A 25,383-nucleotide genomic window follows, 5' to 3' on the forward strand; every position below is an offset into this window, starting at 1 on the left:
AGGAAAAAATACCTAAAGGCCCAGCAGGCACAGAAAACATCCACTGCTTTAGTACAGTTTGCAACTGCTTCAGCAAGCCTCAAGAAAAAGCCTGCTATTTTCTATGTTTTAGTATTCTATCTTCTAAAATCCTCTCAAAAGCATTTGATTTTGCATCAGTACAAAGAAAACTGAGCAATGAGGCACACATGAGTATACGTGTACTGAATGTGAGGAGAAAATGCACATGTTTTTCTCTGTCTTGTCACTCCCCTTGCACAAACACAATCAGGTTCTTCTGGACAAAAGTTTCTACCTTTAACAGGAGAGTATATGTTTGGAATAATAGCATTTTGTCTAACTTCTGAGGGTAGAAAAGATTCCCTTAGGTTCTTTATCTGAATAACTACTTGTCCTGCTATTTAGAAGAGCTGCTGGGAAACCTTTATCAGTGATATGTGTGAGAAGAATGGCTGGCAGCTTTCAGAAAAGTCGATCCCTCTAATTTGAGAAACTGTTCCCGTTCCTGCCATTAAACAGAAGATTTGGGCAGAAGTACTGGAATTTTAACCTACTAATTATTGATGCATGCTGGCAGCTCTGATTTGTGGGTGTTCAGTGTTGAGCCTGCAGTTAATTTCACAGACCAAATGTTAGTACAAATTCAGTACAAAGTAGGTAAGGTTCAGCTGGTTTTCATGATTTATTCCTGGGGTGAGCATCATGTTAAGTTTGTCCAAAGATTTATAATGGAGCAATGACATGCAGTAAGCTTAGAGTGGTTATTATTGACTTTACCATATTTGATTTCAGAAGTATTTTTTTCCTTGGTGATTTTCTAGCCAAGTTAGACTTGGTTAGTCCAATGCCTCTCCACCTGTTTTATGTGCAGTGATACTTTGCAGGAGTAACTCCTTTATTTACCTGTAGAGTTCACCTTTTTTTTTATTTTGTAGTTTTTGAGTACACTTAACCTTTTGACACTCCGGTCATTGCTGCCCTGTAGACCTTGTTTTCAATTACTGCTGCCAAAACAGTAATGAGAGCTTGGCGATACTGAAAGCCACAATGTTTTGCTGATGTGAACTTTGTCGGACTAGTTCAGGCTTCTTGCAAACCTTGTGTGGAATGCAATTCTAAAACTTAGAATTCACTTTAGATAAAGGAATGCTACCAAAATACACTGAAGAGTATTTGCAATCCATAAAATCTTAAAGATAATATTATATGATGCACTTCTAGCTACTAAAAAATAGCTCTGTAGAAAGAAAAATTTAGAATATGATCTGAAGTGTGAATTTGTTCTGTGCTTTTTGCTCGATGTGGTCCCAGGTCCATGGGGTGGAAATCTGACCCTGCTAAAGGTAGCAGGAGCTTTGCTATGAATTCTACTTTGTGATTTTACTTGGAGGCCTTCTCACCTGTATATGATTGGTGCTACTGCAAATAAATTGCATGAAGGAGGTGTGGTTGGGTGAAAACCCTGAGGAAAACCTAGCAGTTGTCTGCTAATATGTTTTTTTCCACCTTTTTTCTTAGCTTTTTCTTTCCAAAGACTTAGGCTCTTCAGCCAGGGAGTTGATCCAGGGACTGATCCAGGCTTCCCTGAGGCTGATATAAGGAGCCTCGGCCTTTTATCTTTAAGCTTGTTAATGTTTTTCTAGGCGAGGAGTGCGTCTCCTTAATTCTGCATGATCTCTTAGGGATTTGATTGAAGGTGGTACCTAAGAAGGCAGAAGAATACAGGCTTTTGTAATTCTATGAGCTACACAGTTCTTGCAGTTTCTGATACAATATAGTAAGTCACATGCTTCCTTATAAAATCTAGAAAAGTTACAATATCTGGTCACTTAAGAATAAGTAATCTTGTTAATGCACAATGTGCAAGTGAAAAACTTATCTCTTAGCAGAATTAAACGGTGTTTTGCTGTTTCCTTTTGTAGCATAAATATGGCACTTATGTCAGCTTGTTAGAAATTCTTAGTTTGAACTTAATCGCCTAACTGGCAGAATGTAGTTACTGGTCAAACTTAATATCTGGTGAGGTTTGTACATGTTAATGACTGTATTTATTTAACACAATGGTCTGCTTTTACACGTAGGTAAGATTTTCTCTAATTTAGCAATAATTTTACAAATCAGGTTTGTGTTACCATATGCAAGTCAGTATACCATCCTCTTGCCAAAAATTGCATCTTTTTAGTACGCAGGTTTTGTCCATCTTTCTCCCTACATCCACAAATCTGAAAATAGTTTGCAGACTTTGCAAAACGTGTTGCAGAGGTATAATTTCACCACTTTCAGACACAGAAGCGCATCATTTAAGAGGCAAAGAATTTCCAACTGATGAGCCATCTCCAAGCAGCCTTAAAAAAAACCCCAAAGCTACATGTCTCCCAAGTTAAATAGAATTTTTAAGGAGTTTACAAAAACTTTTCATTTTTAATAAAGCTTGAAAACATTAGTCAGCAAAGATGTATGAATTCTTACGCAACAAAGCTTGTCAAATATCTTGCACTGCAGGAATCTTTTGAATTCAGTGGGAAAATGCCTTCCATTTTTAATGTTGTTTTGGTGTGCTCTAATTTGCTGTCGTGCTTGACAGCACTGAATGATGCATTTTACCTGTGTTGACCTCAAGACTGAAAAGCCGTTAGGTGGGGAGGCTTTATTTTGGTACAGTTGTTTTCAAAGGCATTATGTTTCTGATGAAAGTAGAGGACCTGAGCAATTGTGGAATGAAAACGTTGAAGTGTTTCTGACATGGCTTTGATTCATCTCTTCATCTGTTGCAGTTTCAAGATATGAACTCTACGGTGTTTTCAGTTCTAAAGCCAGATTTTCCAAATGAATAAAGTTACACACTTGAAGACAAGGCTTTATCTATTATTTTTTTTATTTTAATCCTTCCCTCCAAGGTGTTGGATACCATTTCTGCTGATGCAAAATTTTATTTTTATTACTGTGTAATGGAGAACAATTATACTAGAACAGAGGAACTGGATGACAGTATTGTTTTAAAGATGCAAGAAATAATTGCTCCACTCACTGCTAATAAGTCCGCTTACTAGACTTCTTGTACAAATTTTGTCTGAATTTGTGAAGATGTAGAAAAACTGGAGAAATCATCTTGGGGGAAGAAATAAGAATCACCAGAGATCTAGAAAACTTTACCAGTAAGGAAAGATTAAAGGATTTGGTACAGTTCATTCTGGAGTAGAGGACACAAAGAAAGCATGTGGCATTTGTTAATACAAATAAGAGGAAGAGAATGAAGCGTTCTTTCCCACTATAGTTAGCAAAGTTTACTTTTTAACACCTTGTATAATGTGAGATGCCTGGGAGAGAATAGCTAAATTGCAGGGCACAAGAAAGTCTTAATTCAAAAGTTTGTCTATTTTACCTCCCCACTATGTATATGAACATTACTGACATCTTGAGGGGCTTGGTGGTCCTTATTGAGAGTTAAAAAGACACAGAGGCTAATGGTCATCCGTATTTGAACATTTCCAGTTTCATTTTCTTCTCTGTGCTCTGACGGTACTAGGTTCTATCATTATTCTTTACGATTTTGAACTACGACTGCAGCTGTCATTTGCTCTCTTCTGCTGTGTATTCCAGGTAATTTCATGCAGTTATTTTGCTGAGTCCAGAAGTCTCTTCTTTGAACTAACACATTTCCTAGAATATCTAGGCTTGATTTTTAGATTAAAAGCGTGAATAAGTAAAAGGAAAAGCCAAACTTTCCGTGCTAATATGTTCTAGTAATTAATCATCCTAACTGAGGAAAGTGTGTGTGTTTCCAAAAGCTCGAGTAGTCCAATTTCACCTTTGGGCTACAAATTCTTCTCGTTACAGTGCTAGATTGAAGAATTTTTTATCCCTTTTGGTTTTCTCCTAGAAAGAATATTTCTGCTCTGCAGTCAAAGTACCTTTTGGCTTTCTTTTGACTGAGCTTTTGAAGTCCAGTCAGAATCCAAACCTGTATCTCTGCAGGTGGGGCTGCTTTTTTATGTAAACCTATTTGCCAGCTAGAGCTGTCACATTTCTTTACCACAGCATTATTTTACACAATGTAAGTATCTATATGTACTTCATTCCTAATATGAAATACTTTTTCAACGAGGCAGTAATTATTTTTGTGTCCCTTTTGCTGTGTCTACACCATTTTCTCAAAGGCCTTTTTCAACTGTAGAAAGCAGAACTGGGTGCTGAATTCTAGTTCTTAGTAATGTAGAGAAGTAAAATAACCTTGAAGCTCCTACTTGCTGTTCTCCCCTTTGTAAAACAAAGGATTTTCTAGCTTCATTATTGCAGCGGAAGATTATTTATTATTGATATTTTTTTCTGCTTTGCATGGTAGGTCTTGTTCAGAAATGGAGCTTTCCAGGACGAGGTGCCTCATTCTATTCATACTGTGTACTTTATATGTTGATAAATTCTACAAAGATCTCTGTAAAACTTTGCGGTTGGAGGTATTGAAATGTGGTGTTTGTTTTAATAGACTCTGCCTATGGAGCAGTTCTCATAGTTCAGCAATTTTTCCCCTGTTCTTGACTCTCCTTTTTTTAACTTTTTTTAACAATCTGTTATCAAGTATTACCACAAAAGATGTTGTGCTCCTAGATCACAAAAGGAACAGATTAGCATCCCACTGAGTACTAACCTTTGTTAATCCCATCTAGAAATAACGCTTTCTGAAAAAGAGTAAGTTCTGCCAGCTGTTTTATTATTGGCACATACTACATGTGTTTGAAGAGTACATGGGATTATTGTTTTTTAAAAATATGGTTTTCAATCCTTTCTAGTGGCAGTTTAGAAATTGGCTTGTGCTGCTTTAGAAAGTAGTTCCTTCTCGTAGTACAAGGCCATCAGTCTGCTTCTATCAATAAGAAGAAGTCTCTGCTGAACATTTCTGTCCTTCCTGCATCTTTAATAATTTAAGCATCTCTTTGTAAAAAGTGATGTTGTTATTTAGATTTTGAATCTTTTCTTTTTAGAGGATATGATGTAGGTCAACTCCTTGGACAATAGATAAAGTTAGTTTCTTTTTGCCTGCTAACCTAACATCTTTGGTAATATTGGATTTCAATTGCTTAAAAAATACTGAGTAAATATTTCTCAAATCTATCTCATAAGGAGGATTGTTTTCCAGACAGAACATGCATAAATGATATAACTTCCTAGTGCTTCACAAATTGATGACTTGATGGTCCATGATGTTCTTCCTGAAGATCTGACGTGCCTTGGGCAGTCTACTATCCTCCTTTGGTTCTTTCAAATCTCATATTTTTTTCTTCTACGTGCCTTTTAGCAATTCCTCTTTACCTCATTCCTTTTTTTCCTATGTTATGTATCTGTAAGCTCTGCAAAAACAAATTCAACTACTGTTTCTGTGTTCACATGGGACTGTGATTTGTTTTTCTAATGTCTTTGACAGCATAAGTAGGTAATTGTCTTTAAAGTTTTATTAAAAGGAAAATATTTCTGTTCCATAAGTGTTGTCAGTGATGGGAATTTTAAGCATGAGGATTAAATGTGCATTCAAAATGTTATGAAATGGCTCCTAGTTTAAGCTCTTGTAATTAGAGGGGTAGAGATTCCCCTATAATTCCCTTAACATCTGGTGAATCATCTGAACACATAGATGGGCAATTAGGAATTGAAGTATAGTATCAAAGTGCAAAATCTGAATCTAGAAGGTATTTATAGATAACATAGACCTAAATAAGTTTAAAAAGTATTTTTATGTGCTTTTCTATTGGGTATTGATCATGACATTTACATGTGTGATACATTCAGGAAAGTGTGGTTATTTCTTTTTCTGTCGCTATCCAGAAGTTAGGGAAAGAAAAAAAAACATATAAACTTGTTCCATATAATAAGCCTGTCTCAAACAGAAAACAAATTTGCTTGTTCTATTCAACATGCATCTGCTATAGTACTCAAAATGTTTTTATGATACTATGGGATTCAGTTTTAGATGTTTATAACTCAAACTGAATTATGCAAAAAGGAAAATTGAAATAATGACAAGTTGCAAACTTGTTAACCTGGTTTCACCTAAATTTCCTTGAAGTTCATTGTCAGTATCAGCACAGAGCTTCACAGCATCAACCTCTTTGATATCTGAGTCTAATATTTTCCATTTGTTTCAGCCTGTTATCTGTTCTTAGAAGTCATCTATTCTGAAACACTAGAAAATGCATTTCCATATTGTTATTCATCTGTAAAAAATTAAGTGAAGGTACTTTAATGGACAGAATATGCAGACCAGACGTTACTCCAAAGCAGTATCTTCCAAAGGTTATAAGGGGGTTGTGTCCCAAGAGGCAAGTCTCTGAGTCTCCAGAACTCATGAGGGGCACAGCTGCTGCATTGATAGCACTCATCTTGATGAAGGCGGCCCCATACTCTCCCTTGTTAGCTTCATCCTGCATGCAGACAAAGGAAAGAGCCATTGTGCTCTTCCTAAGGCAGGACCGTCACTGACTTGTCCCGACTGGCTGATCATTGCTGGGAATGGGGAGGAAGAGTGCAGCATTTTCTACTTCCAATGCTGTGACTAGGAAAATACTTTTTTAAGGTATTTGACTTCTCGTGTCATTTCAACTTAACTGGCACCAGTGATGAGACTGAACTTTCCAAGGTCAGCCATGTTCTTGTCCATTACTCTGGCTTGTGCCCTTCTTACCCAGTGTGTCGTGCAGGAAATGGCTTCACAGGTCAGCAACAATCACGTTAGCCGTATCTAGGAAAGAAATATCTCTGAAGTTAGTCAGCTGCTTTTCCTGATGTTATAGAGGTTTATGACATTTCTTTGTGATTGCAGATAAGGAAAGAAAAATATATTCTTATCATTCCCAGATGGCAAAGCTTTTTTACTTCTCAAAGGTACTGTCCATTGTTCAGCCTCAGCCTCTACCTAGTATCGCACTTTAAGAAGCCTTCCCTCATGACGGCCTGTAGTATCCACTGTGGTGCCTAGTTTTGACACGTTGATGTAATTTGGGGAATTATGAAGGCCATAACTTCCCAAGACAGCCATCATGCTGATGAACCCTGCAGATTCGAACTATGGGTCAGTAAGCTGCCTCTTGCTGGAACACTTTAAAAGTCAAACTATAACATAAATCTCTTGCACTGATCCTTGATTTACAACATCTCCAAGGTCTTGCTGTGAAGCCTCAACTTTTCCAGGGACCTGAAATGCCAAGCATAGTAAAGTATGTTGAAAAGAGCATTGAATCACCAGAGGAACTTAATTTATGGTTAAAGCTACCATTTGCATTATGGATGGGTAGTTTTATCTCATGTTAGCACACATGGAAATTTACCTTTTGGAAAATGTAGAGGCTTTGTGTTTATAATGAAAGCTCTGTGCTTCTGAGTTATGATTAGCATAAGATAATTGCATCCTTTGTGCATTGAACATGTGTGTTGTCAGTCAGGATGTTATTTTTGCACAGAGAATGATAAACTTGGTAATATATCTTTCCTCTCTACTTAATTTGACAGATATGAAATGTAATGCATTTTGGCACTGACCATGTAACAGTATAACTGAAATTATATTTTGTTCAACATGGAGTATGCAGGAGCTTTGGGTGGAATGAATACATCCATTGATCTTTCCTCCTGCTTTCTGCTAAATGAGACAGAGAGATTCAAAGAATTGTTGTTCTTAGAGACAGGGATTGCATTTGTAACTGTGTGATGAGTACTGTTTGAAGAGCAAACATATGAAGAACAACCTTCTTTAAGTTTGTCATGTATATCCACTCAGCTGTATATATCTATCTATATCACTTTGATCTTGTCCCAGCATAGTGAACAAATTTAAGCTTCTTCATGTAATCAAGCAGTTCAAAGAGTAGTCTACCTGAAAATCAGGCCCATGGTTCACTTGAAATATTTGTGGAGTTTTCTTCCAATCCAGGTAGTAAATTTTGAATTTTTATATTCAATAAGACTACAATGCGTGGTCAGTTCATCATAGTTATCATGACTGGAACACGTCACTATACCTTCTGTTAATTTGGTCAATGTGAGGCATCAGATAACTTTATTATTGTTGTTGCTGTTATATGCTAGCACAGTCATAGGTGGTGATTGAGCTGTTGTGAAGGAGACTGAAAGTTCAGCTGATATCCTGTCACTGACAGGTTAGAGCTTTCGGATTCAGTTCATCTTAGCAAAAGGGCTGGGGGATAATTTAAGACCAGATCCAAAGATTTTCTCTGCCAAATAAATGTAGTTTCTAGGACAGAAGTTTAAAGAGTATTTTTTAAAAAGAAATGTGTGTTCCCTTGGCTGCACTGTAAAGCATGTTTATCATACTGCCCTTTCAAAAGTTGAGTCTGTAAGGCTCATGATAAAAGAATTGTTGTTAAAAATCTTTTCATGATAAAAGAATTGTTGTTAAAAATCATATTCTGTATATTGTTCTCATGATATTGTAGCGATTTGGCAAATCATTTGTATAGGTAATCAGACATGACAGCTTGCAAATGGATTCATATCTGGTTGAAAGAACTGATACTGAGGAAGCCTAAGCTAGATCAGATGTATTAGGGTGGATTAGGATCAAAGCCCAGACAGACCATAAGTATATGCAAGATGATGGCTGGGTAAGGAAATTTCTAGTGAAGGATGTATCACATAAGTTTTACTAGTTTACCAGTTCAAATGGCTCGCTGAATTCTTGAATGTGTTTGTTATTGTGAAGCTCTGGGAGAATTCGCTGGTAAAATGGTCTTCAGTGTATGGATAGTTTGTAAACTGAATACTGCACAATTTAGACTGTCTAATTAAATAAATTTGTTGATTTTGCTGCTTCTACAGTGGCAGGTAGTTTCTGTAATTAACCTAAACATGTAAATGAATGTGTTCAAATTAATATGAAAAATCACTGAATGATTAGCTTCCCTCAGGGGCATGTTCCAGGTTTTTAATATTATTTTTTGTTGTTGTTAACGTCACTATTCTGATGTTCCTTTATTCTGTCTGTCTTTGTTTCTCTCTCCTTTCTCTTTTTTTCCTCTGAGTCTTTCCAGACAAAGAGACTTTTGTGAAATAATAGCTAGCAAACTGCTACTTCCCATCTGTCTTGTATATACCTTTATTGGACCATAAGCCTAATTTCAGGGTAGTTGTTTGAGCCACCTGGTTACATAAAGATTAATTTGTTCTTAAATTAAATGAGGAGTGGGAGTTAGACTTAACTCATAACAAGCAGAGTATGTGAGACTATGTATGTGGATGACCGCTAATAAATTTTGTTGTATCCCTGTAATGATATAAAGTTGCTCTCAGGAACAACTGGAAATTCCTTGGATGGTGGTAAGGGGTGTCTTTGTGCCTTTGTAGCACACATCCTTCTACAGTAGCTCGCTCTCAGTCCCTGCCACATCTCCCCTTCTTGAACCCCTCACTTTTAAACTTTCCATCTGTTTCTAAAAATGGAGTGTTTCTAAATAGAACGTGAGTAAAAACACTGGAGTCACAAATGAAGTAACGCTTTTTCCTAATCGAGAATATGGCAGCAGATCGGTTTTGAGGTTTGGGTAAAATGTATGTAGTTTTTGTTACATCAACAATACACTGCAACCCTGGAGCGGGAGTAGGGAAGGGTGGGTGGGTGGATGAGTGCAAAGGTGGGATATGACTTTTTGTCTGCTGCACAGGCTTGCCTCATGTTTCACTGCAGGGGCTGGTTCGTCATTCTCATATTACAAATCTTTTAGTCAACTTCCAGGTCTCTTGGAACTTGGGAGGATGAAAAGATGAAATTCTTATAATTGGGTTAGAGTTAAAAGCAGAAGCCGAGGTAATTCAACCTGTGCACGCCAGCCCTCCACCACAGGCTGCAATAATGAAAGTGGCTCCAATGAAACATGAACAACAGTGTGCCTGTTCCTTTAACCCCCCTGTCCAACTGTATCAAACAGGAAAAAAATCTTCAGTATAAGCAGTTTTATGTAGATGCATTAAGGCTTCAAAATTTCTTGATAACTGAAATCAGGCATGAATTGTAAAAGACCTATTAAATACTGATTTAAAGGTCGTGTGGTGTGGTACCACTGTTTTAGATTTGTGCACTCAAAATGATCAGGCGTACTTTTTTGTCAGCTAATTTTTGCTCTTTTGATAGTTGTGCTCTAACACCTACAGTTTTTTTCCTATTTTTGACTTGCATACACTTAAAGAAGAGTGATACTTTTACATGTATCACATGTATTTACATGTATTCTGTATTTTGTATTTAGATTTTTTTTAAAAAAGTGATTTTATAACTTTCTTACTCTTTGTTTTTGTTTTGTTTCTTCTTCAAAGTCAACTCTAAGGTTTTTTGAAACACTTCCATGTCCTTAAAATGGAATTTATGTTATAATCAGACCTAAGTATTTGGGAGACCAGAGTGATGCATTTCTTTAGAAAGCCATTTCACCAATAATTTGATGTTTCTCTACATTTTCCTTTAGCTCAGATAAAAGTAGCTGCTTAGAGTAGGCCAAAGATTACTTTTTTGTGAAAAAAGTGGGGTTTTTTTCTAGCTTGATAGCCTGTGCTGTTATTTCAGCTCTTGAGACATTCAGGAGAGGAAAATCTACTAATTACATCAAAAGTAAAGACAAAGAACTAGTCCTCTTTTACATCTTCTAATTTTGCAATTTGTGCTTACAATATTAATTTTATAGAAACAATTTCTAGAATTTAAAAATTAAATTATTTTTTGGAACAGTAAGTCCCTTTCTGAATTTTCAGTCTGATGTGACTGCTGACTCTTTATTTGTTTAAAGTTTCTTGGAAAATATTTTTGTGAGAACAAACTTTTCTTGTGTCTAGTAGTATGCCTGCCTGCTGCTTGTCTGAGTAGCATGTTAGACCTCCTGTGCGTGCCAGACAAGGAAGGAAGATAAAAGAAGATTAGGGATTAATGGCAGCTGTTTTAGCTGGCCTGCTCAGAACAGACACTTGTTCCTTCTGAGCCAGAATGTTTGCTCGTTACAAATACCAGATGGAGAATATTCACTTGTTGCAGTACAACCTGATATTGTGGTACACACAAACAAGACCCCACCAAACAACAACAACAAAAAAATTAACAAACCCCTTTCTAAGTGCATCAATGTAAATGCAGGGGAAAATGAGATATCTGGGGCAGGGGAGAGTATTGTTTTGCTTTGTTGTGTGTGTGTGTTTTTTGTTTTGTTTTTTTCTTTTTTTAGTTTCTTGGAGCATGACTTCTCTGAAAAAAAAAACCTCCTGGAGCCATCGTACAAGATTAATTTTGTTCAAAATAAAGAAAAAAGAAAAACTGCCTAGTTCCTAACAAACTCTACATTTCCTGACCCTTGCCCAAGAATTTTGGAAGGTTTTTGGGTAGTAGGGGGATGAGTGCCCATTTGTGACTTTGCAATCTCTTAATTTTTTATCTAAAGTTATTAATTAATTTGGATTTTACCCTCCCTCTCATCTCCCTTTTTAAGTTTCCCAGCATTTGGAACTATTTCCCTTTCATACCTATGTATGTTTACTTTCTTTTTCTGACCTGGTGGGTTTTATTCTTTCTTCCTTCTGTGCTTCTCCAACTTTTCATTCCTTTTATTTCCTTCACTGTTTATTCCCCTGAACTGCTTTCTGTCTTTCTGATCCCTTTCAGTAAATTTTAGCTATCCAGCAAATCAAAGCCAACTGCAAATATGCTTTTATCCACAGAGCAGCTGTTGTAAAGAAACACAACTTCACTTGAAGGAACTGATAGAAACACTGCCAACCACCCAAGCTAAACCAAAGTCTGAGGTGGTGGTCAGATGGACTTTTCACTAGAGCAAAAAGAAAGAAAGTGTCCTGCAATTTTGTTATTAGTGTACTATTCTTTACTAATTTGGAAGTGCTGAATATATGTTTACGCTGTCTTGTGAGGGTTACAGAAAGAAAATCTATGTTTCATAGCGTGCAGGACCCATGTGCCAAGCACATGGCCAACTTTTACCTTTTTGTATTAATCTAGTCTTTTTCCCCAAGATCTAATAGCACTTGAATGACATCAACACTTACTTAGGGTTAATAAGACCAAAACAGCAGTAACTGGGATAGTATTTTTGGGAAAACACAGAAAATGGAGAGCTCTTTTTTATGAAACTCAGGAGGTTTTTATGAAATTTTCTTTGATGAGGAAAACCATTCTGGCTTTGTTAGGTCTATGAAGCTGATGGTAGGAGACATTACTTGCAGGCTTCCCTCTTTGGCCAGGAAAAGGCTGATGTACTGTGGAGTGAAAGAGTTACAGGTCTTATTAATTATAATATCGTGTTGGAGTGCCTCCATTTATCATAACTGCAGAACTGGCAACCATCTAATTTCATACTGGCCTATTTTTAAGATATAGTTTGCTGTCATTTTTAGTGTTCTCTTTTTCGGAAAAAATGCAAATGTAAAATACTTAATATGAATGCTTAATTTTTCCAGAAATTGCCCCTGCATATATATTCTTCCTAAAAATTGCAAAATGGGAAGCTGCAATATTTTACAGCTTCTGAAGCATATGCAAGTAATCTAATGAAGTTGTGGTTTACAGATATTTAGGCATATATTTGGAACACACTTTACAGAATAAAGTTCTCCTCTTTGTTATTTTTAAAGTAGAAATACTAAATCCTTAACATAAAGAATGGATTCCTTAGACTACACTTATTATCTCTTAAAAACTACAGAAAGTGTATTACCTTAAAAATTAAACCACCTCCTGCTCTAGCCTTTTCCCAGTTCTGAAGTAAGGAATGGCTGAAGAAGCTGTGAGGCAGTAAACAAGTGTTGAACCTCGCGTTAGTATTGGGCATAGTACAGGTTTCTCAGCTATCCTTGTTTTCACTGAACTTAAGCAGGCCAAGGTTGGGAACCTGCTGTTGGAAGTGCACCTACCAAATGAGATGTCTCTTTGGAAAGGGGAGAAAATTTTCTAGGAGTATGAATGGGTTTTTTTCTATTTGCATATTAAAAGACAGGGCCAAGGGGTGTTCCAGACATTTATCTTCTAGGATGCTGAGTTCCATGATGTTCCCAGTAATAGGAGATTATATCAGTCTATTTTGAGCCTACTTTAAGCCTACAGAGTTGTTTGGGGTCTGCTTTTGGGATCATTTTGTTTAATGCAGGAGTTCACAAAAAGCCAGGTATGGAGTTCAGTTGGATGTGATATACATACCACTGAAAAGTGATGCGTTTCAAAGACATTTTCTAATGATTCATCGTGGCTGCTTTGTATCATCAGCTCCAGCAGTCAAGTCACCAGATCCTTTGATACATACTGTGCTGGGATTGCCAATGCTATAGGTGAACATATGGAATACACTTTTTTTTTCCCTCACAGTGCTTCCCAATGCTATGGTTTTTTTGCATGTTCTGCACACTAAGGATAACAGCTTGTGGGGTGTTTTACTTTAGTTTTTCAGCAACATTAGGTTGTGACTAAATAGTCTGAGGGTAGTTATATTGCAGATTAACCTCCCTAAAGCCCTTCCCGCTCTGTCAGTAGGAGCAGGCATTTCCAAAAGAAAAACATCTGCAGAATACCTGAAGAATGATGACTATGTCTTTGCTAAACAGTCATATATAATAGTGTATTTACCTACACATGTAAGTGTGTTTTATATGTACGGAGGAGGAGGCTGTATGTGCTTTCTATGTGTGTAGGACGGCTTTGCAGTGCAAACGGATGACAGAAATGTTGGTACCTGTGACTGGGAACAAGTATGCAGGTGGATCCATCACATCTGGATTTTAGTTTTGTATAGATCTATATAGAAGTTCATCAGTAATTTCACAGTTGAGAACTAGCTTTTGACTGCAGTTGTTGGCTAGAAGGAAATTGGGTGGTTTAGCAGGAATTTGTTCTTGAATTAAAGTTTTTTCATGTTGTGAGCCTTTTGATTGGTTTTGGTTTTAATCTAGCCTTTAAGTCAGAGTTTCACTTTTTTTCCAGTCTCCTTCATTTCTAAGATGGTAAGTCTGTTAATTTGGAGCACACTGTGTTCAGACTTATTTTTAAAAAATGGGGGGGGGGGGGGGCAACAAAAACCAAAAAAACCACTGAAGTCTGTCCAGAGATGAAGGCTGTGAAACAAACAGCCACCAGGAAAGATGTCTAGCAGAAATATAATGATCATGCTGAAAAGCATTTTTTCAGCAGAAATAATGTAATTCATCGGGATGTTTCTAGGATAAAAAGAAGCCTTTCTATTTTCTATAGGGGAGTGGTCACCAGGAAGTATGTGTGAACTATGCTTTCAGAGGTCTTTTTCCAGCCAACATGCAGCAATAGGGTGTCAGCCAAAGCAGCACCCTAACAGCTAAATAGTTTTTGAAAATACTCTAGTTGGTAAATAGATTTACGCTTCAGCTTGCAACTAAGGTGATTTTTCAGAAATCTGTTTTTTTTAATGCTTTTTTCACAATGTTGCTGAATGACTTGCATTTTTTTGTTCGAAAGCACAATTAATTCCAAGTTGTAACTACTGAAAACATCTTGAAATTGAATCCAAATGCACAGGTTTTATGCAGCTGTAATCTCACTAATTACTGGAATTACTTGCAATGTATAATCTAGAGCTGCTTCCGGTTAGCAGAAGAATCCTGTGCTGGACTTTGCCCTACACTTTTTCAGAGCCTGGGGCAACTCCCATAGAGATAATGTTAGTATAAGAATTTGCAACTTTAAAGCAAATGAGAATTATGTGGTGATTTTGATTAGATGTTAATGGGGCACAAGTAGAGAATTAGATCCTTTATTCCAAAAGCTTCGTGCTTATTTTATCCAGTGCTGAGTTAGTCAGTTGATCTGATGATGTCACCATTCTGTAACAGAAGGACATAATTATAGAGCAAAATGTTGATTTTTATTTTAAAAGAAAAATATTAACCAACACAATTTTTAACAAAAAAACCCCAAATGCTAGCAGAATACAATTTTCTATTCTATTAAATTGTCTGTTTCAGAAAGTACAGGCTTCTTAAATACCTGAACTACTCTTTCTTGCAAATTTCTGTTCATTATATGGAAAATTATCAGAGAAGTTGAAGGCAGAGTTTTATTAGTTCTTGATGTGAACAACCTTTTTCTTGTCTATTCTTTTCTTGTCTATAACCATGTCAATTATCTATAAGCCGTGAAATCTTTCTGAAATTATATGTTATAATCTTGCATTACAAAGCATACTGCATGCAGTATAAGGCCTAATTTTGCTACAAAAAATAATTATGAGATGTAACCTTATGGCTTCAAGACCAATTGTTATTTGATAATCTTTGTTGTGTAGAAACATGGGATTTGCCAGATCACATAAGAATTTTACAGAATACTTCTAAAGAGATAATTTTCCAAAACAGAAGAAAATTACTACCTAAATTTTGTTGGCTTCGTACATTTTAAATAACATTACATTAATAATTTGATTTTTTTTTTCCAGTTTTCCTTCGTGTAATACAAAATAGCTACTGTTATTAGGGAGTTATTTTCCTGAAAGCAAAGAATAGAAGCTTTGTTGCTGTTTCCAAATATTTTTGCACAATGAATCAATATATAATTCATGATATGGTATCTTCCTTACGTGACGCTACGTGTTGCCTTCATTTACCGATGCTGAGTTCAGCTTGTGCTTGTGTTTGTTGTTGATGGGCGCATACTGGCATTGTTAAAATGAGTCAGTAATGCGAGACTACAATGTGACCCACCTAAAGCCTCCCAAAGAGTTATTTTCACAGCTTAATCCCACTCCTGACAGAAATAATCTTTGCAATAGTAATCTTTGAGAGTTAATAGGTAGCCTAATTAGGGAGCTGGTGTGCTACGACACAGGCTGTGACCCCTGAACTAGCCTCCAGCCTCTTGGAAGACATGTGCCGGTCAACTCTGGAAGATCTGGGAGAGCTGACCATTGCGGTTCATGAGATGCACCCTCTGTCCCTCATATCTGTAGGTGAAAAAACAGGCTGTTTTTGTCCTGAGGTGATATAAATATACTTAAGCCATGACCTTAGGGAATTCTAGTTTTGTTTTGTGCACTATATGTAGTATTCAGGATACTCTTTCTGTGACACAGGGGGGAACATGTTAAAGAGCCAGCCTTTTCGACTGAACTGGGCTTGGATTTCACTGGAGAAGGAGAACTACGTTGTAGATGAGAACTCCAAATTTCTGGAGGTGACCATCAGACGCAGAGGATATTTGCGGGAAACCTCTTTTATCAGTAAGTAAATCTTTAATGTTTGAAGCTTCTTGCACCAGAAAAAGCAGCTGTTAAGGAGCTGTTCCATAGTTGCTTGTTCCTCTGTTTACATAATAAATGCCAAATAATGAGAATAACGATGGTATAGATTTTTATCGCTCAGACATGGCTATGTCTTTTGTTTTCCACTGCTGACACCCAGAAATCTAAGCAAGTATGTATATTAGTAGCTGTAAGAACAAATCAATAAAATGAACTTCTGCTGTTTGCCCAGTGTCTTTTTCCTGAAGTCACTTGCCAGACAACAAAACAGAAATTGGGATACCCTGCGTTGTTTATTTTGGGAGGAGGATACATTACATAACACATTAACTTTAGCTGTAAGTAAAGAACCAAGTTCTTGAAGTAGCTGATCTTTGCTTGCAGAACCAAGTTGTGGAGAAGTTAGTTACAACTTCTCACTTTACAAGGGCAGTGTTGTGCTGGCCTTTGAGCTATGTGAAAATCTGAAAGCTACTAGAAATTCTCGAAGGGTCCTCTGCTAGCAGAGGTGGCAGGTGTAGTAGAGCGCACTGAAGTTACAAGTGTGCTGTCATGGGATAGCAGAGTACCCAATCGTGACAGCTCTGCGAAGTAAATAGGAAACACAGAAATCTTTGCACCAATGGAGCGACTCAAGGAGCACAGAACAGAAAGGTCTTTTTCTCCCTGAATTAATAACAAAAAGAAAAATGGTTCAAAGTTTTAGAGTTTTTATAATTTAAACCCGTGTATGACAATACTTGCTTTGTGCAACACAAATATATTGGGCTATTATCTGAGTATTAATTAAATCAGGCATTTAAAACCTAAGCAGTTGTGGAATAGAAAAACTGTGGGAATTTAGGAATTAAATCATTTAGGAATGATTTCATACTCCACAGCCTTCCGAAGCTCTTTGCTAGCCTTTAGATTCTCCAACAAACATGTAGGCTGTTGACTTGAGAGGGATTAATCATTCTCAGCTGGGGAGGTAAAGTGACTCTTAGTTGCTGGTGTTCAACCTTTATAGAAAGATGCTAATATATTTGAACTAATGCTGGATTGAAACCCGAAGGCAGTAATGAATTTCAAAACCCCACGGTGAGTTACAGATCTTCGTTTCATTGCATCCACAGTTGGTTTCTGCCAGTATGTGTGCCCCTTTGATTAAAAAAAATGAGAAACCTAGCTATAAAAATACCCAGGCTTAAAAATGTGTAACAACTCTCTGTATTCCTATGATATATTTTTTGTTTGATACAGTCTCACCTTAAAAAAAAATATTAAAATTGGGTGTGCTGCATTAAGTAGCAAAAGCTGAATGAATCCTTATGTCAGTTGTAGCATCCTGCATATGAGTTTCCAATAAAGCATATTCACATTTCTGTATATTGTTTTTGCTCTTTCAAAACATTCATGGTTTGTCATAGTTTTATGAACTCATGCTGCAGCAAAAGCCATCTGATCTGAATAGCAAACAAAACCTACCTTGATTTAAATCCTCATCTGCTGCTTAACTTTGAACTAACTGCATTCATCTCTAGCCCTAGAACCTCTATGCAACTACCCTCTGTGTTTTTTATTGAGACAAGAACGTGTAGTCTTTTAAACCTGTACAATTAAAAGTTTCTGGTTGGATAATACCCCAGCAGAGAGGATGGATATGTGATTAGCTATTGCAGTTTAGATTTCCATGAAGAAGAAAAAATGGGAGAGAAGTGGGAGAGAAGGAGCAAATTTGTGTACTGTGGTGGACCCAATAAACCCTGAAAACATTGTTCTGTCACACTGAGCTGCAATTCCGCATCAAATGTCCAGTTATTTACCTAACTAAGAGAGCATCTGCAGAAGCAACAATTGGACAGACAGCAAAAGTCATTAGGGCTTATTTAATGTACAGGGAGAAGTGGTAAAAGAACTTCGTAGATCTTAAATGTGTATAAGTACAGCACAGATACAGAGCAGTAACGGAAACAGTAAGCACAAATTATTAAACATACAATGATTAATTACTCTTTGAAAAAGATGAGCGATCGGGTTGTTTTTCGGTTTGTTTGTTTTGGTTTTTTTTATATGGGTGACTAAATTACACTTTCAGTGAAGCCTTGAACACCTTAATTGAGATAAATAAATTTCTTAACTGGAAAACTTTTTCCATGAATTTTTATATAGATGGGAAAATTGGCCCTGTTGAACAGTTCTGTTCACTCATATTTCATAAATAACCTCAAGCCTCAGTAACTTTGTTGATGCTTGTATAGGTTTTAAGTGCCCAGCAGGTGTAGTCAATGGAATTATTCATGCAAATACAATTATATATGCACACAAATGTTGGCAGTACCCTACCCTTATTACCAATTTTTTTTTGAGCTATGCAACAATGTTAGAGAAAGTGTGATATAACCATTCTTATTTTTTTCTGAAGGTAAATAACTGCCAGATTAGCCTTTTAAAACTATTTTTTGTGGTTGTTTTAGTTTTATGAAAATACTAAAATGCATGGAGAATAATTCCTCTGAATTTTTATGCAGGTATTGGAACCAAAGATGGTACAGCAGTAAAGGATAAAGACTTCAAGGGTAAACCTCAGAAACAGGTCCAGTTCAATCCAGGACAGGTTTTGGCTACCTGGCGAGTGAGGATATTTGCAGACAATGAATATGAAGCATCTGAAACATTCCAAATTGTTCTGTCTGATCCAGTTATGGCTGCCCTTGAGAGTCCAGCAATAGCAACCGTTGAAATCGTGGATCCTGGTGATGGTATGTATCATTTCTTGTACCCTTAGAATTTGCGATCAGGTGCAGTACTGTTCGCCTGTGGGTCCTGTGAGTACTGGTATAACTCATCTGTCTTTGTTCTTGTGGTTCAGCCCTGTCTTAAAGCTTCACTTAGCTGAGTAAGGAAATTTTATTTCTTAGTAAATCCCTTCCCTGGCTAAATTCGTACTCCGTAATGTCATACAGGTGTTCAACCATAGGCCTCCCTTCTCTCATCATGTTTTTCTTCAGTATCTACAGTGTATATTCCTCAGCTGGAATATAGAGTAGAGGAAGACATAGGTGAACTGCTGATTCCTGTTAGAAGATCTGGAGATGTCAGTCAAGAACTGATGGTCGTTTGTGCTACACACCAAGGTATGTTATCTAGCTAGGTAACAGACTGTTCAGCATAATATCTATGTTTAGGTAAGAGAGCAAAGGCAGTTGTTAGTCAGCAAGTATTGCCAGTAACTTCAGTAGCTGGAACAAGTGATTTTTGCAGGCAACTTACGTATGTCTAGCTCTGTGCTTGAAGAGTGTTTTAAAGCCCAAAAATGTAAGAATATGCGTGTGTGCATGTGCACGCGCATATATATATATGTATACATATATGTATATATAAGTATGTGTATATATATGTATACCTTTTTTCAAAGAGGCACCATTTTTTTTCCTGCAGCTTTTCCTGCTGAAGAGGAAATGCCTGTCCCTGCAGTGATTGTTTAGAAGGGAAAAAAGGATTATTCTAGTTTTAAAACCTGTTCCTCTCCTGTTGTTGAGGATCTGACTGATCCTTGCACCTTTGTATACACCCTGAATGAGAAATGAGGTGCCCAGTGGGTGGGCTGTTCCTGTTGTCAGTGTTTTGCTTTTAGACTATGTAGCTGGAAGCCAAGTCAGGGGTTCAGTTGATTCAGCAAGAACAAGTATTTCAAAATTGCCAGACTACAGGCATAGAGTATCACTTTTTGTTTAAACATAAGGCTGCATGAAGCAATGATCTGCTTAATAATGCTTTTTAACTCATTTGTGAATCTGTATTATGAAAGAAGGCGATGTATGGAGTTGGTCATGAACCGCAGAGAAAAGATGTAGACTTGGAACTAAACCATTTCTAAAATCAAACGAGATTTTGGGGGTTTGTTTAGGTTAGAAGCCAGCTATAAAGTTCAGATCACAACCATGTCTTCACTAGATATAGAGAGATGCATGAACTTAAGTTTGTGGTGGTGCGCCGACTTTCAGTGTGGTGGTTGTCACTCAAATAATATAGTTAATACAGACAGGTAATTGATAGTAGGATTCTTTCTTCAACTCATTTGAATCTTAAGTATTCTGAATGTAGTTCTTGACTACAAAATAAGCCTACTATAAACTGAAAAATGGGATGGCAGAGGAGAGAAAATTAGATATTGTAAAAATATGAGATATTATAAATATATCAGATAATTCTTAATCAAATCTAAAATGTGCATTCAAAATATAAAGATAATGTAATGGACATTTATAAATAAAACCAGGCTTAAGATACGGGTTAGCATTTATTCTAAGAAGTGAAATATGGAAGTTTTGACTGAAAAAAATGGTTTTCTTATAGAAGTCTTCTATCAGATAGTCACAGCTTGAGATACCAGCATTCTGTATGCTTCATGAGCAGGGAAAATGGAGGATCATCCTCAGTTTTGTGACTTATTTAAACTTTTGGTTCAGAAAATCCTTTTAACGTCTTTTGTTTCTATTTTACCCTTACCTGTAAGAGTCAGCCTGACTGGTTGTCAGGAATCTTCAGTGTGTCAGGCATTCAGAGGTCATCTGTTCCTTCATCAATGACTTATAAGGGCTTATAAAGGCTTAAAAGCTCTTTTGTTGTGTATTGAGGCACAGAAAATCTTACCCAGTTACTTAAGGCTTTTTGTCCTTGTAGGCTGCCAACCTGTCTGGCCTTAATAAGGCTAGCCGCTTACCCAAATGCACAATTGCTGTCATTGTTGTCATGTAGCTTTTCATAAACATGCTGCAGTAAAATAATTTTTCTCAAAGTTTTAAACATGATAAGCATGGTAAACATGACACTGTCATTTATTAAGCAGGCTGAGAAAGATTAAGTGTCCAACACATTACTAACCCCTGTCTGTATTAAAGGAAGGTAATCAATGTATGTTGTGTGTACTTGCAACCTCTGGAAATCAGGCCACCTGATTGCACAGGTACTCAGAATTAGGTCAGTTTAGAAGAGACCTTGAGAGGTCTCCAGTTAGATCTGCTCCTCAAAGCCGTGGCAGCTGTGAGGTGGGAACAGGTTGCTCAGTCTTTTGCCCCTGAAAATCCCTGTGGACCTAGGCCAGGCCACTGAGGAACTCCACTTGTAACTGGCCTTTAGGTGGAGTACAAACTATTAACCACCACCCTTTGATTCTGGTGATCTAGCCAGTTTTCACCCGGCTAGCATTCCACCCAACCAGATAGTGACATCCCAGTTGGCTACAAGGATGCTGGTAGTGCAAATCAACAACAGTTCTTAGGTTCATATTGCATATAAGCTTACTTTTTAAAAAAAAACCCAAGTATTTCACACAAATAAACACAGCATAATTTTTTTTTCACCCCCGCCTTCTAAGAATCACACAATGAAGTAAATGTGAAGTTCAAATTAATTTGTTCAGGAAGAGTCCTCATCCCAAGGTCCCAGTGACTTTCATAGACATTCTGATCCATGAAAGAATAGCATGCAGAAGTGAAAAGGGAAAACATCTTGCCATTTTTCAGTGCAAGTGTTACAAAATGTGGTCAGTCGCGTGTGATGTTGAATCGGGTGTGGCTCCATGTCCTCATCTTTCAACAGCAAAACCTATTGGAGGTTTTGCCCCTTGCCTCTCCTAACTACTCTTGCACTTTTTTCTTCTTCCCTCACAAAATCGCTTTTTATTGTGACTGTTCAGCTGCTGATGGGGCTGTGCTCTACCCAATTCATATCGAAGTGTATTTTTGAGAGGTTTGTTTTGTTTCTTTTTAATTAGCCGACTCACTTCTCTCACCTGCTTGAAGTGCTGCTCCACAAAAATAACTGGATATAATAGTGAATCATGAGCAGAAATGGTTTCGTGAGGGCTTCGTGGGTGATAATAAGAGGCCTCTGAGCCACTTTGCTACTGGAGAAGTTGTATTATAAATAGCAAGAATTTTTTCTGTTTAACTTGATACCAAAGCATATTTATTAGTCAGTTCCAGCATAAAATACTTTTTCTGTGTTTGTTTCATTAAAGGGCTGTTGTTGTTCTGCTTCTTTAAAGTCCTGAGTCCCTGTAATTCATTTTTTACCCTCTCTCCCCATAGGTTCTGCTACTGGCACAGTACCATCCACGGTCTTGTCTTATTCTGACTACATCTCACGTCCTGAAGATCATAGCAGCATTGTTCATTTTGATAAGGATGAGACTGAGAAAATCTGTCGTGTTGTCATTATTGATGACTCTCTCTATGAGGAAGATGAGACCTTCAATGTTTCTCTGAGCATGCCAGTGGGTGGCCAAATTGGCACTGAATTCCCAAGCACCAAAGTAATAATCTTGGCTGACACAGATGATGGTGAGTATGAAGAAGCAGTTTTGCTTTGCTGGGACTTTCCTCTTTGAAAGTTTTGCTGATTAAATAATCTCTTCCACTGTGCTTTAGTTTTTTGAACAGCTGAAAACTTGAGTACAGGATTTGCTTACTCAGTAGAAAAACTGGCAGAACAAACATTGAACTGTGTATAACACAGTGTATAATATGTATCATGCACTTTAGTTTACAGTGTTTTGTTATTGCAGTAGGAATTGAGGATTAGATTTTCTTTACTGGCATAGGACTTAGATGACTATTTTATTACAGATATTACAGATCTGAGGTAAATCTGTGAGGATTAGATTTACTGTTACTGCAGCAGAGTCTGTGATTACCGTAGTTTACACAGGTATAGGATTAGTTCCGTGTCAATGTTATGGATGAAAAAATTTGTATGCTATCAGATAAAGATAAAGAGTAGAAATAGTTAATAGAGGCTAATTTGTCATGCACAGTAATTCCCAGTGTGTCAAGATTAGTGCACTTTTAAGTGCAACTCTTCCTTTTTTATTATAAATTTGGAGACACAGAATTCAATCCAAGAATTGATACTATTAGACAGAAGCAGAAGAAAAGCCATGTACTTTATTGTCATACTTCTATTTGTTCTTTTAGTCCTTGTTGAAATCTGTCTTGCTAATCCGGTATTGTGAATATAATTGTGCTAAATAAGGCAGGAGTTCTGTACATTGATTAGGCAAAGTCATGTTATACAACAGTGGTCAGGTTCAGTATTGAAGCTATACTGAGCTGATTCTTTGGAGCTTTTGATTCACTTCATAAATAATGAGAATTTGGAGCCTGATTTCTGTGTCCTGCAATAAAAAAAATAACTTTCATTCTGTTATATGAAGAAAAGTATAAAGCTAAAGATCCAGGAGAATATTTCTATTAGCTACTGTTTATTTCTACCCTTTTGTGTGTCCTCCAGAAATCAACTAGTCAAAACAGTCAAATTGATGAGGGGAAAAATGTTGTTTTCTCAAATGAAACATGAATGGGCCAAAATTATCACTGGTGTAATTTCTCTGAGGCCAAAGGATTTACATCAGAAGTGAATTTGCCATAAGAATGAAGTTAATAAGAGTATCATGGCCTTCAGCTTGATGAGATTTGTCAAAAGGCTTCTTTACCTTTTTCAGAGAATAGGAAGGAAAATAATGCAGAATTAAGCCATTGGGGCAAGGAAAGAGTTATTTTCTTTACCAGACTCAATAACCAGATTTTTATTTTCATGGAAAACAAAATTATTTATTATCAGCAGATCAAAACTGTTTCTATGCAGTTTTTAATAGAGAGAAAATTATTTTGATATACATAGAAAGCAAAATTACAATATAGGTAATTATTTTATATCAATTGACAGAAAATTATCATGCTTCTACTTTTCAGCACAACTTTGATAGTTTATAGCTTTCTCTCTTTTTTTGTTACAAATCTTTCTAAGAATACCATCCAGCAAAATACTAAAAAAACCTATCATCAGATAAATTCAGAGTAATTCTGAACTCGGCCTATGTCATATGGAAAGATGGTTAGGGCTTAAGCTCAATTTGTTAGAGTGTGCTCTGAAATGAAAAGTTTCTTAAGAATACGTCACTTTGTAAGACTTTCCATTTTGGATAAACAGACAGGAAACAGGCTGCCATTCTGTTTTCGTGACAGCTTTTCCAGCTTTTACACTGCTGGCATTGGATTGATTGATAAGAAACTGGACAACCTTCTTTTTCAAATGGGTAAAATTTGTGTTTCAAAGAGTAAAGTTTCATCAGTTTTCTTTTTCTGCAGAATGATACCTTCATCCACCAAACATTTCTAATACACAGTACTGTCAGCATACATGCAGCGGAAAAGTATATATACTTAGCACTGTAGGAGTGTTAAAGTGAAAACGAAGATTTCACGGGCATATGCCTGGTTGTGTCTGAAAGATGAATGCTTTGGGGCTTTTGTTAATAGTGGGACCAAACTTGGAATGATTGTTAGATTCAGCAAAGGAATAAGGCAATAATAAGCTTGAAAGTGCTTCTTTCCAATTGGAAAAAAGTTGAGCACAGCTTTGATTTGGGATGTGACTGTATTCGCACAATCCTTTGGTCAAGTTGATCATATGAGATGTGCTGTAATGCCTCTAACAACAAGGGCCAGGGAACCCTACAAGGAGAAAAAGAAAGAAATTGAGAAGCAAAGACTTTAATATATATGAATAGAATTATTTGCAGCATTAAGGGATAATAGTAATCCTGCGTTAGCCAGCCCTAGAAAAAGAAAAGGAAAATGCAAAATTTTATTATTAAGATCTGATAGTGTTCCAAAACTACTTGTACAGATAAGTGGCCATACACAGCATAAATTAACATCGATTCAGGCCATGATTAGCTTTAATATAAATGAACCTGGAACATGATACACATTTTTGCATTTATTGGCTTTGTTTATATTACAAATTTTTACAGAAATGTCCATAATATTGGCACCACTTCCAGAATTTTACATTTTTATGAATTGCTTAACAGTGCAAATAGAAAATAGGTAACCTTGCAGAAAGGTACTAGGCATAGTCCTTTGTGTGTAATGGCAAGCTCTGAGGTCTGAACCCCTTTATGTGTAAGTACAGATGGTAAAAATATAGTTGTGATTGAGTAAAGGGCAATATAACAGATAAACTTGAGTAATTGCATCCAAAGTGCTTAAATACCTGGAGAGGTGTTAGACTTGCAGTGCAGTCAGTGGAGATTTTGCTGATAGTAAGATAAGGCCTTTTGACAGCATAGAGAAGTGTGCAGCTC

General features: G+C 36.7%; 1 protein-coding gene across 1 annotated transcript in view; it reads left to right on the forward strand.

The window, feature by feature from the left end:
• FREM3 (FRAS1 related extracellular matrix 3) overlaps window positions 1–25,383 on the forward strand; it is a 64,732-nt gene that overhangs the window by 9,740 nt on the left and 29,609 nt on the right. The window contains exons 3-6 of the mRNA XM_074588819.1: window positions 16,083–16,229; window positions 18,761–18,991; window positions 19,241–19,366; window positions 22,325–22,576. Of these exons, the coding sequence (XP_074444920.1) occupies window positions 16,083–16,229; window positions 18,761–18,991; window positions 19,241–19,366; window positions 22,325–22,576 (756 nt within the window). The remainder of the gene's footprint in view (window positions 1–16,082; window positions 16,230–18,760; window positions 18,992–19,240; window positions 19,367–22,324; window positions 22,577–25,383) is intronic.

This window comes from Larus michahellis, chromosome 5 (genome assembly GCF_964199755.1).
Source record: "Larus michahellis chromosome 5, bLarMic1.1, whole genome shotgun sequence".
NCBI classification, from domain to species: Eukaryota; Metazoa; Chordata; class Aves; order Charadriiformes; family Laridae; genus Larus; species Larus michahellis.